This window comes from Mustela putorius, unplaced genomic scaffold (assembly GCF_011764305.1).
Source record: "Mustela putorius furo isolate JIRA1106 unplaced genomic scaffold, ASM1176430v1.1 tig00000407_pilon_pilon_pilon, whole genome shotgun sequence".
In the NCBI taxonomy this organism is placed as follows: domain Eukaryota; kingdom Metazoa; phylum Chordata; class Mammalia; order Carnivora; family Mustelidae; genus Mustela; species Mustela putorius.
Genome location: NW_025421373.1, coordinates 10,843,527 through 10,856,416, shown reverse-complemented (window position 1 = coordinate 10,856,416; position 12,890 = coordinate 10,843,527). Strand labels below are relative to the sequence as shown.

The 12,890-nt window shown below is 40.2% G+C and overlaps 1 protein-coding gene across 2 annotated transcripts in view; it reads right to left on the bottom strand.

Moving 5' to 3' along the window:
• The window catches only part of WDR70 (WD repeat domain 70), a 298,407-nt gene that overhangs the window by 25,580 nt on the left and 259,937 nt on the right, over nucleotides 1–12,890 (bottom strand). For both annotated transcript variants that reach the window (XM_045079485.1, XM_045079486.1), the window contains one exon: nucleotides 1,279–1,379. In XM_045079485.1, coding sequence (XP_044935420.1) covers nucleotides 1,279–1,379 — 101 coding nt within the window. The remainder of the gene's footprint in view (nucleotides 1–1,278; nucleotides 1,380–12,890) is intronic.

Below are 12,890 nucleotides of genomic sequence, written 5' to 3'. Positions count from 1 at the left end.
ATGAAAGCAACCTGGGTGGTCTACATCCCAAGTGGCATTTGTCCACATCTCAAATGTAAGAGTACAAGTGTCTGGAACTGAGTCGGCTTGGCAGTGTTGCCATGGGGCAACTGCCCAAGAATGTGCGGGAAAACCAAAAGTCCGATTAGAACATTTCACTTCTCCTTAGCAATATGAGTGATCCCTCTCAGGAGGAGCAAATACAAATAAAAAAGTTTCTTCAAGATTCCAAACATAGTAGTTTCCAAATAGGGGCTAGCAAATGGGGCTCACTGTTTTCTCAAGTGAAACAGACACTCTCATTCTAATTACATTAGCATTTTTAATTTCTTTACTTATTAAAAAACAAACAAAATCCTATTTGTTCTTAAATACAATGAAAACTTTATTTGAGAGGGCAAGGGTTCCAAAGCTAGTCCACAAAGTTCCAAGGGAAGACAGGACTGTGTTTCTATTCAGATCCAAATTATAACAATGAACATTCATTAATAGAGGAGGAGTTTCCTTTCCTCAAAAAGGATGTGAGACCGCACAACAGGTTTATGGGGGGACCCCAGTGAATTTAGCACGTGCAGTTTAATACTAGCTAACCAAGGCTTACTCCAGAAAAAGAGCTAATCAAGTAGTGTACCTTAAGAGAGAAACAAAACCATCGTCATTTGGGGTGGTGACAAGTGTTCATCTTTGTGCCCAAAGAAAATGAAAATAATCTGAGGAACAGAGGGAGCCTCCAGTGAAGTTTTCAGACTTCTGAAACACACAGGGATGTTTAAGTCTAGCCTTTGGGGCGGGCATAGGGTTGAAAAGGAAATAATTTGTGCTGTCCCTTTCCGCTGGTGGAGAACAACCCCCAAAATCCAAACCACTACCTGATAAAAGCCCAGACAGACAGGGAACAAAACAGACTAGCTGTTCCCACTTCCTTTAAGTGGTTAGTTCTCTGCTTTGTTAATCCCTTACATGTATCACTGCTAATGCCATGTCCAGGGAAGTATGCAAAGTGGGCAAGACTTTTCCCCCTTTGCACTCAGCATTTCAGCTAAAGAACTGCAAATCCCCAGGAAACTTTCACTTTGAATTCTGTCTGGATCAAGGGCAATACCCAAATCCTCTTTAAAGTACAATACCAGGAGTCTGAGGCTTTACCGCAGTGCCAGCTGCATTTCCTAAAAGGGTGGATCCCCATCAAAGGGGGAAATAAATAAAAGCAGGGCGGGAAAGGAAGCCCTCCCCCCAGGTGCTGTCATCCATCTAAAACAGGCCATGCTTATGAAATACCTCTGGCTCTTGTTGGGGTCGTAATAGACTTTAGCCAATCCATTTCCAGTTCCTACCATGATCTGGTTCAGCTTTGGATGCCATAGGCAGCGGACAACACTCTGAAAAGGAAAGGCATGGGAATCAACTAAAGAAGCCAAATAAAGATGGGAAAAATCCTATTTTGGTGGCTAGTTTGCTAAAAGTGGGCATCATCCTGATGGCTACCTGTAATTTTTAGGACATTCTCCCTCTAAACGAGAAGGCTGTGTCCCTGAGTTAGGTTCTATTCCATCACTTGTTATAAGTGTGATACCCTTTAAAAATGAAAAAGATGGGGCACCTGGGTGGCTCAGTGGGTTAAAGCTTCTGCCTTTGGCTCGGGTCATGATCTCAGGGTCCTGGGATCGAGCCCCACATTGGGCTCTCTGCTCAGCAGGGAGCCTGCTTCCCCCCTCTCTGCCTGCCTTTCTGCCTACTTGTGATCTCTGTCTGTCAAATAAATAAATAAAATCTTTTTAAAAAATGAAAAAGATGTTCCTTCCTGACACCCCTCCTCTCTTTTCCTGACAACCTAGCAACCGTAGAGGTAGGCTTCCCCAGCTCCTTGGCCATGTGAGCCTGGCATCTTGGAACGCTAAGCCCACATAACTCAGTTCCGCTTACCACTGAAGCAGATTTAGATCTCAGTGTTTCATGCTTTTATACACACAATACGTCCCTCTGGACAGCAGATTGAAGCCAGGTGCTTATTGTTTTTAGTTCACCAAGATCCAAATCTCATAAAGCTTTTTCAGGAACAACATATATTTGCAGGCATTGAATAATACCTCCCTATCTATGAGATAAACCAGCAGGATGATAGCAGAAGTAAAACAGAGATACAGCATACAAAGACTTGACATTAACCTGAATGAAAAACTATTTAAGAGAAGGTTAGCTGGAAGTTATGATCCTTTGAATTCATTACTGGTAAGGAAAACAAGTGGTGCTCTGGGGTCAAAAAGAATGAGTTCTCAGTGAGAATGACAACCTGTTTTTAATTTGTGTCTGCAGTAAGCGGGCCGGAAGTGGGAGGTTTAGCAGGGACAAAATGGTGGGGCGGGGGGGCGGGTAGATAAAGCTCAAATTGCTACGCAGAGACACCTTGGGCCAGGTTCTGCAGGTCTCACTCTGATAGAACAAGCAATGCGGGGAGCCTGGGTGGCTCAGTGGGTTAAGCCTCTGCCTTCGGCTCAGGTCATGATCTCAGGGTTCCGGGATCGAGCCCCACATCGGGCTCTCTGCTCAGCAGTGAGCCTGCTTCCCCCTCTCTCTGCCTGCCTCTCTGACTACTTGTGATCTCTCTCTCTCTCTGTCAAATAAATAAATAAAATCTTAAAAAAAAAAAAAAAGAACAAGCAAAGCATGAAAACACCAATTCAAGATTTATTAAGGACCATCATGTGCCACGCAATGTACAAGGACTAAAGAAAAAAGGGTACGATTAGATACTGCTATTTTGGGTTCTGAGAGCAAAATGAAAATCACGAAAATTCTGGGCTTCCAAATCTATCTCAGGCTGAATTTCTCTGGTTTCTTCTCCCTAATCATCCCATTCTTGTTAAGACGGAGTATCTGTGCATCTCCTCAATCGCTTTTGATAGAAATTCTGGCTCCCACCTGACTGGCGAGAAGTATGCATATCATTATATGGCCCCAGACCCTTCTCTGAGATTCCTGAGGAACTCAAGAGGAAACCTAAGAGTCTGCAGATCTTCTCATTCTTGTCTGACAATGCTCTACAAGAGCAGTTCCTAAGCTCTGCAGCACGGAAGACAGCCGAGATGCTCTACAGAGAAAATAAAACCAGAGTGGCTGTGTTTTCCCAGTTTGCGGGGAGGGGTAAAATTGGGTTAAAAGGGCAAGTTTTTATAATTTTAGGTGTTCTTTCCACAGTTTTTTCTTAAATCTATGGTGCCCGCTACCCAGTGTCCACGAGCAAGCACTAAAAGATGATAAAACATAACATAGTAGAGTGGTTATTAATAAAAATCCTTGGGACGCCTGGGTGGTTCAGTGGATTGAGCAGCTGCCTTCGGCTCAGGTCATGATTCCAGCGTCCTGGGATCGAGTCCCACATAGGGCTCCTTGCTCAGCAGGGAGCCTGCTTCTCCCTCTCCCTCTGCCTCTGCCTGCCGTTCTGTCTGCCTGTGCCTGTGCTCGCTCCCCGCCCCTCTGATAAATAAATAAAATCTTTAAAAAATTTTTTAAAAATTAAAAAATAAAATAAAATAAAAATCCTTGAGAACAGTGTATCATATACAGCTTGGCTTTTGGGGGTGGGTTGTCATTTCCTTCATATGCTTGTGAAACCTACTTTGTAATGCACAAGCAGAGAAGACACATTTTATCTTATAAGACTGTGCTTGGCTGGTAAGATGGAATTAAGTGTATCAACAATTCAAGGTCTACAAAGCACAGCCTGATTTACAGGTGCTCTGCCATTGAGATTCATTTGAGAATCATGCCTTGGCCACTGGAAATTTCCAAATGGTCATGGCGAGGTATAAGGAAACATGAGAAGAGTCACAAACTTAACCTTATAAAACCCAATCTAGAATAAGTTCATCCAGGCCGATACTCATCTCCTTCAAATCAATGCTTACATGTCATGATGCCAAGAGTGCCGCATTTAAAATTGTACCCCACAACTTCCCTTACTGTTTTTTTTTCACTTTAACCAAAGAAAGTATCACCTTTTAACATAATATATAATTTTATCTTTAATTATGCTTATTATCTGCTCCCCTGATGTGAACATAATTTTCACATAGGCAGAGATCTTGGCGTGTTTTAGGTGGCAATGTATCCCAAATGCCTATATTAGTGTGTGGTGTTCAATAAATGTTTGCTGATGGAATGAATCAAGGGTCAGAGTTCACCCAAGTCTAACTGGACTGCTTTGCTATGCGGAGTTAGAGACAAGTGAAAGTTCAAGTTAAAATCATTACAATCTATGGAGAATAATTTTATTTCTCTAGATCATTATCATACTCAAGTATCCTACAGATAAAGTAGAGCTCATTCCTTCCTAATGTGGTCCTAAAAAGAGGGATATGCATGAACCAGAGAGTGAGAGACAATAGTAAGAGGGGCTTTCAAGGGCTTCAGAAATTCCAGCCAACTACAAAGGGCCCCAGGACAATCTCCAGGACATAGTATTAAAGATATTTCACTTCCTTGGTTCTCTAGAGGTCTGGCTAAGCAGTCTAAGATTACTGGTTCTCAAATATGTTTTCAAGTGAGCAGGGTGCAGAATTGGAAAGGATCCACAATGTAGGATGTGGTAAATTCCAAGACACCCAGCCAAACAGGCAGTTTCCAGGGGCAGCAGGTTACTGTTACTCTCTCCCTCTACTCTGAGGGTGTAAATGTTAGAGAGAGGCAATTGCCCAGGCCAACAGACCAAGACTGGATTGCTTTCTAGGTAGTCCAAGCTCAGGCCACCGCACCTCTATTCCTGTTCACGTCCTTCCCCCTCTGGAGTTCTTAGACACACACGTGGCTGGTCAGCATAAAGCTCACTTACCCTCCTTTTACATGGAAGCAGGGAGAATGCAGATAAGACCCCTTGAACTAAACAGTCATTCCAGAGCTCCATCCACTGTGGCAATGAGTCACCAAGGCAGCCAATGAGGGCTCCGTGAGCCGTCTAACTTAGGCAAAGGATACTTAAGGCTCAATTACCCTAAGACTGGTTATTAATCAAATACTACAGGGATTCCGAAACATGGAATGAAGAAACAGAATTCAAAGTCAAAGGTGGGTGGGCCTTTTTTGTTTATTAATATTTACTGTGTGTGTTTAGCTAACCTTTGTAAACTTTGCAGCTAATGCAGCTCCACACTTTGTCCTGTCAAGGAAATGCATCTTATAGCAGAGAGTTGGACATGTGCCAAACCAAACAATCCCCCAGACAGCAGCGCGGGGCAGCCAGCAGAGCCGCCACGCTGCTAACTCGTCGAACATACATACCGGGCTTTACTTAACAACAATGGGACACGTGCCTGCTAGAAACCCAAGGAACTATCAGAGGACATACGAGCTATAACTACTTAGGTAGAGGGCCTCCCCTCCGTCAACCACCCACCAGAGCCTCCCTTCCCCGCTCTGGTCTTCGGGAGGTGCTTCTGTGGCCGAGGGGCTGACACAGTCGGACCCACCCACAGGCTTCGGAGGGTCCCCAGCACATCTGAGTGGCGGGACCAGAGAGGAAAATGACACAAGAGCTACCCAGATCCTAGAGAAAGCCTTCACACTGTACCCCGAGATTCAAACGGCAGGAGCCCACTGTCGTGGGAAGGACTAGATTCTGAGATTAGTCGCATGTTTTAATAAACTGATTTGCTGCACTGACTTGGTAAGACATTTTATTCTTACGCTAATCTACTTCAAAACAATGTGGATCCACTAATGGCTTCCCCTAGCTAATTAGGCTGACCTCTGTTTTAGCACAAAATTAGGTGTAGCCTTGTAAACCAAAGCCTACCTTCATCTTTTCGTTATAATTTGGCAGTGCAGAGTAACCACAATCTGCCCCAAAGGTACTTAGCTCTAGCAGCAGCCACAAAGAGACGGGAATGGGGCTGGAGATCATAAGCAAGATGACAAGAAGGAATTACAAGACTTTAATGTACTTAACACCAAGATCTTTCTTCTCTGCAGAGACCAAAGAAAAAGCAGGGGTGTGGGCTGGGGAAGAAGAGAGCGCTGTGTACAAACAGCAGTGTCACTATTCCGAAACAGGAATTTGGGGATTACCCCTTAGCAAAAGTAAAAAGGCCATGAAAACTTCCAAATAATTTATTTCTGTGGTTTTTACGGTTTACTTTGAGTGAAATCATGGAAGCAAATAAAGAGAGGAGAAGGAAGCGAATGAGAGAAATGAATTTATATTTTAGGGCATGGTGGGAAGCGAACTACTAAGTATCTGGAATTTTATATTATCAAAAGTAACTGAATCCTTGCAACAATACTACAAAATTAGTAATGCTATCCTCATTTCATAAGAACAAGAAACTGAGGCGTAAAGGAGGGTGGGGAACTTTCCCAAGGCCCTGCAGCTTGTACAGAAAGGAGCTGGGATCAGTGGGGAGGTTTTCCCAATTCCAGTGCTCCTTCCCTGATATTACTTAATTATGCAAAGTCCTATTTTAGAAGATGGGGAGGAAGGGGTGTGGGAGATCTGAAATCATTTCCAAACCCACCTAAGCCAGAAGTAGAAATCTTAGCAAGTTTATATTAAAAGGCAGATGGTTTAACTAAAATCATAAAGGAAAGGCTCACCACTAACCAGGTCATAAATGTTACTATAAAGAAATCAATGCCTGTATAGTATCTTAGGCGTCTGTAATGCAAATACCCAAACACCACCGTTATTCTACTCTACATGCTAAAAGAAGCCTAACATCCTTCATAATTTTATATCTTAAACATGATTATGATGAAACACCATTTCCTGATCCTTCCCAGCTGCTGAGCCACACTATAAACCAAACTCCATCTGGTTTTTTTATGTTTGGTTTTTGTCACATAGTACAAGAATGGATAAGCTAGCTAGTGATTCCTTGGGAGAACCAGCACTTTTCAGAATTTTCAAATAAGGAGCCTTACACCTGTTTGTGAAGGAGACAGTCACAGTTTTGCAGATCTATATGGAGGCAACCTCATGGTCATGGACATCCTCAGGAATATCCACTGCGTTTGAATGGCTGTGTGTGTGCTGATTCCCAAGGCTAAGGTCACAGATCAAGATACGAGGTCCAAAATAAATAAAAACAAGGCAGATGAAAATGGAAAAATGCAGGAGCAAAAACTCTCTTCAAATTTTCACAAGCCCAGAAAGAACTGCTTTCTACATTAAAACACTGAGCCGGGAAGGTAGAAGAGTAAGACGAGAATTCTTTATACCTTTGTAGGCTATTTGTCCTGTCCTGCCAAAGCCATGATTTCCCCAAATTTGGGGTATTCTGCAGCACGCATGGACCATGAGGCTTGGCTTCATCCCTCTGAAGTTCAGGAGGAAAACCTGGCGAGTAAGTCTCAATCTCCAATAAATAAAACTCCTCAACACCCACCTGATCTCCATGGAGACATCCCTCAAATGGAAAAATTAAAGACAGACATCTTCTCAGTTCCTCTTCCTAAATACACATCTATCCTTTCTTCTTCCTCCACACCTCCTCCAACTCCCAAGGAAGTTCTACCATAGGGCCAGACATGAAGCAACTGTCACTCTTTGCTTGAGATCTCAGTCTTGCCCCTTTCCTGCCCCAAGTAATTTTCTGATAAACCAGATAGCAGCTTAATGGTGAAAAGAAAAAAAAATGCCGTACCATTTTTATAAATGTAGGGTCTGCTGCAGAAAAACCAAACAAGGAAAAGTGTTGCTCTTTACCTGCCACAAATATCTGATACAGATGTACAGATTATGACTTTTAAAAGCTAGCACCTAATTATCAAATTAATTCCCATCAAAGCCATGGAAAATTCATTTATTAAAATCTTTTCCTTTATAGCCTATGCTCTAAAATTAAGGTAACTGCTAAAGCAGCAAAAATCTGAAACCTGGTAGTTGTCCTTGGCACTAAATGAATCACATCTGTATCTGATAATAAAAATGCCTAAAGAATTTCATCACAAGAAAAAGTTCTCAGAGTAAATGGAAGGTCTCTTGAGTAAGAAAATTAAATACAATTTTCTTCATCTAATTCAAAACACTAAACATTAGTTTGCTCCAATTCACTTATTTGAGAAGAATTTACAAAGGCAAAGAAAGCACAAATAATGACTGAAGAAAATCTGGTAATTATTCTTATTAACGGAAGTCTGGGAGCCGGAAACAAACAGGCAGCTGGAAGCTGGAGTCTACAGGATCAGTGACACTGGCGGTGGATTCTACAAGGCAAATATCCCAGAGGCCCCATGCCACAACGATCCACATAGAAGCAGCACTTACTGGAGGCACAGTCCCAAAATTCTAGCAGAGCTTCCCACTGGTGGGCACACGATGCGCTGCAGGGAATTCCTCAGGCCTGAGATCTCCTCAGGTCTAAGATAGGCATAAGGTACTAGAGCCTTCAGCAAATCAGTTAACAGCAAAGAGTTAACAGCAAATCAGTTAAACAGACCTTATCTGTTTACACATTATCATCATGAGCACCTGGTTGAGAAAAAGCTTGGGAAACACTACCTAAGGCCACATCTCTCTCGGCTAATCTACACAGACCCAGGCCTCTTTACTCTTTTTCATTCATCAAGTTAAAGATGGCCAAGGCCATACATGAAAAAGCCACAGCTAACATCATACTCAATGGTGAAAAGCTGAGAGCTTTTCTGCTAAGATCAGGAACAAGACAAAGATGTCCACTCTTGCCACTTTTACTCAACATAGTACTGGAAGTCCTGGCTAAAGCAATCAGACAATACATACATACATGGCAGGCACATTGGTAAAGAAGTAGTAAAACTTTCACTATTTGCAGATCACATGATACTGTATATAGAAAATCCTAAAGACTCGCCCAAAAAACTAGTAGAATAAATAAATTCAGTAAGGTCACAGGAAACAAAACCTATATAGAGAAACCCACTGCATTTCTATACATCAATAATAAAGTGGCAGAAAGAGAAATTAAGAAAACAAACCCATTTATAATTGTACCAAAAATAATAAAATGCCTAGGAATAAACTTAATCGAAGAGATGAAAGATCTTTACTCTGAAAAGTATAAAACACTAATGAAAGAAATTGAAGATGACACAAACAAATGGAAAGACATTCCATACTAATGGATTGGAAGAACAAACATTGTTAAAATGCCCATACTACCTAAAGCAATCTCCTGATTCAATGCAAATCCTATCAAAATTCCAACAGTATTCTTCACAGAATTAGAACAAATAATCTTAAAATGAGTATAGAACCACAAAAGACCTCAAATAGTCAAAGCAATCTTGAAAAAGAAGAACAAAATGGGAGGTATCACAATCCCAGATACCAAGATGTACTACCAAGCTGCACTAATCAAAATAGTATGGTACTGGTACAAAAACAGACATAGATCAACAGAACATAATAGAGTGTCCAGGAATAAATCCACAATTATATGGTCAAATAATCTTCAACAAAAGCGTCAAGAATATGCAATGGGAAAAAGTTTCTTCAACAAATGGTGATGGGAAAACTGGACAGTTACATGAAAAAAAAAGAAAAGCAACTGGACCCCTTTCTCACACAATATACAAAATTAAACTCAAAACAGATTAAAGACCTAAATTTAAGATCTGAAACCATAAAAATCCTAGAAGATCTGAAACCATAAAATCATAGGCAGCAATTTCTCTGATATTGGCCATAGCAACATTTTTCAAGACAGGCCTCCCATCTAGGAGGCAAGGGAAACTAAAGCAAAAAGAAACTATTAAGACTATATTAAAGGGGCGCCTGGGTGGCTCAGTGGGTTAAAGCCTCTGCCTTCCGCTCAGGTCATGATCCCAGGATCCTGGGATTGAGTCCCGCTTCGGGCTCTCTGCTCAGCAGGGAGCCTGCTTCCTCCTCTCTTGCCTGACTCTCTGGCTACTTGTGATCTCTGTCTGTCAAATAAATAAATAAAATCTTTAAAAAAAAAAGACTATATTAAAATAAAAAGCTTTTATACAACAAAGGAAACTATCAACAAAACTAAATGACAACCTACTGAATGGGAGAAGATATTTGCCAATGACATATTGGATAAAGTTTTAGTATCCAAAATATATAAAGTACGTATATAACTCAACACCCAAAAAACAAACAATCTGATTAAAGAATGGGCAGAAAACCTGAATAGACATTTTGCAAAAGAAGACATACAGATGGCCAGTAGACATATGAAAAGATGCTTAACATCACTCATCATCAGGGAAATGAAAACCAAAACCACAATGAGGTACCACCTCACACCTCTCAGAATGACTAAAATCAAACAAACAAGAAACAACAAATGTTGGCGAGGAAGCAGAGAAAAACATACCCTTGTACAGTGTTGGTGGGAATACAAACTGGTACAGCCCCTGTGGAAAACAGTAGGGGAAATCCTCAAAAAATTAAAAATATAATTGCTATAGCATCCAGTAATTCTACTACTGAGTATTCACCAAAAGAATACAAAAATACCAATTCAAAAAGATATGTGCCCCCTAGCGTACTGCATCATTATTTACAACAGCCAAATTACAGAAGCAACCCAAGTGCCCACCAATAGATGAATGGATGAAGAAGTGGTATATATATATATATATATATATATATACACAACAGACTATTACTCAGACATTAAAAAAAATAATAATAATATCTTGCCATTTCCAACAACAAAGATGGATCTAGAGGGTATAATTCTAAGTAAAATATGTCAGTCAGACAAAGGCAAATACCATAACCACACTCATATGTGAAACTGATCGAACGAAACAAAGAAGCAAAGAAAAAAAAGGACAACCCAAAAAACAGACTCTTAAGTATAGAGAACTGATGCTTACCAGTGGGGAGGTGGGTTGGAGGATGAGTGAAATAAATAAAGGGGATATAAGTACACTTATAATTATGAATACTGAGTAATGTTAAGAATTGTTGAGTTACTATATTGTACATCTGAAGAATATTTAATATAACACTGTATGTTAACTACACTGGACTTCAAATTTTAAGAAAAATAGATATGCGCATAAAGATAATAACCATAAATCCTTTGTTTATATGAGTAAACAAAGCACAAGTAGATAAAGCCATTAAATCCCTATACAAGGTAAGAAATACACGTCATTAAATCTTGGAAATCATCAGCTATGTAAAACCAACCAAACCAAACCAAACAAGAAAAGTTGAACCTTCAAAAATGAACTATATAGGGGCACCTGGGTGGCTCAGCCATTAGGCCACTGCCTTCGGCTCAGGTCATGATCCCAGGGTCTTGGGATCGAGCCCCATATCAGGCTCCTTGCTCAGCGGGAAGCCTGCTTCTCCCTCTCCCACTTCCCCTGCTAGTGTTCCCTCTCTTGCTGTTCACTGTGTCTCTCTGTCAAATAAATAAAATCTTTTAAAAAAATGAACTATATAGGATATGTAAAGCACTATTTATCTTAATACGGTATGGTAAAAATGTTTTACAAATCATACTCTTTTACTTAGCCCTTTGGGGGGGTCTCACAACCCCTCCTCACACATGACAAAGCATTATATCATTCCAAAAAAAGAAAAAAAAAACCACTATCTTGGGATATGTGTTAATTATAGACCTCTTTCTTCCCTACACTATATATAATTGTCTGGCCAGAGATCCGACAGAACAGCTGGAAAACTTGTTACTAAAGATCGTTCATCAAATTCAGGTTGGGAGAGGAAAAATTGTCACAGAATGTCTTACAAGACATAAAGTCCTTCACTGGTCTGCTATCAGCAGGACATAATACGGTGCTGGGGTTAAACAACAGAGCACCAGTCATCATTGCACTGTATGGTTTCACACTGTATAAAGAAGAGTGTGCAATTCTGAACAGCTTCAAAAATCTATAAAATCAAGTTCTCCTTTTCTATATTTTCTATATTTCTACATTTTATAAAGGAGTCAAGTACGTTTCTCCTTCAGGGTTGCATTATCTAGTGGCTAATTCTTCATCCAGCTTAACCATTCATGGCAATCATATCTATACAAGGACTTACAAATAAATTTAAATACCAATTAAAAGAACATCAAGCACAAGAGTGTAGAGAAGAGAAAAAATGTTTCTATTTAACCAAAAGGGTAATAGTGACTTTTGCTATTGTTTTTGCAGGTCCAGAAATGGAAGCAAAACAGTAAACCAAAATCATTTCTTTGAAATCGCTAATACCAATAAGTAGTAGATGTCTTTAAATATAGCACAATACAGCGTAAATGTCTCTAGAAAATGAGTAAATTATTGAACTGAATGAGCTCTCCTTTTGGTCCTCATTCTTTTGCTTTCATTGATTTATGAAGCCTAGAGCAGCATGTGACTGGCACTTCATCTCGACGTAACTCTCAAAATAAGATCTTTTCAAATAGATGATCAAAGAGATAATGACAGGAAGGACATCTCACCATAGGTTTTGAATGAATTCCTACAGCAAGCATTATTTCAAGGAAAAGAATGGCTGAAAAGAGAGGATCAGAGATAACAGAAATGTTGAGACAATATGACCCACAAGGAAGTGTTAAAAAAACAAAACAAAACAAAAAAAAACTAAGTTTGGTTCTCGTAGACAAGAAAGACTGAACAGAAACTTTGTAATAGAGGAAACAGAGGATGCTGACCAGCTGTTCTCCAACTCCATGAGGACTCCCGTAAAGGATGTGGGCTCTAAGCTTAAGAATGTGAGGCTCAAGTACAGGAAAAAAATAAAAAAAAGATCTGATAGTAAGGGATTTTAACAAAAGGAATGAACTCTTTGGAAGGGTTGTAAAATCTGTTAAAATTAACTCTAAATTTCACATAGAAGAATTAAGGCATAGTTCTCAGGTAGGCAAGGAGATGGACTCCGGAAGATAATATTGAGAAACTAAACAAAGTAGGCTTGATGCCAGATGGCA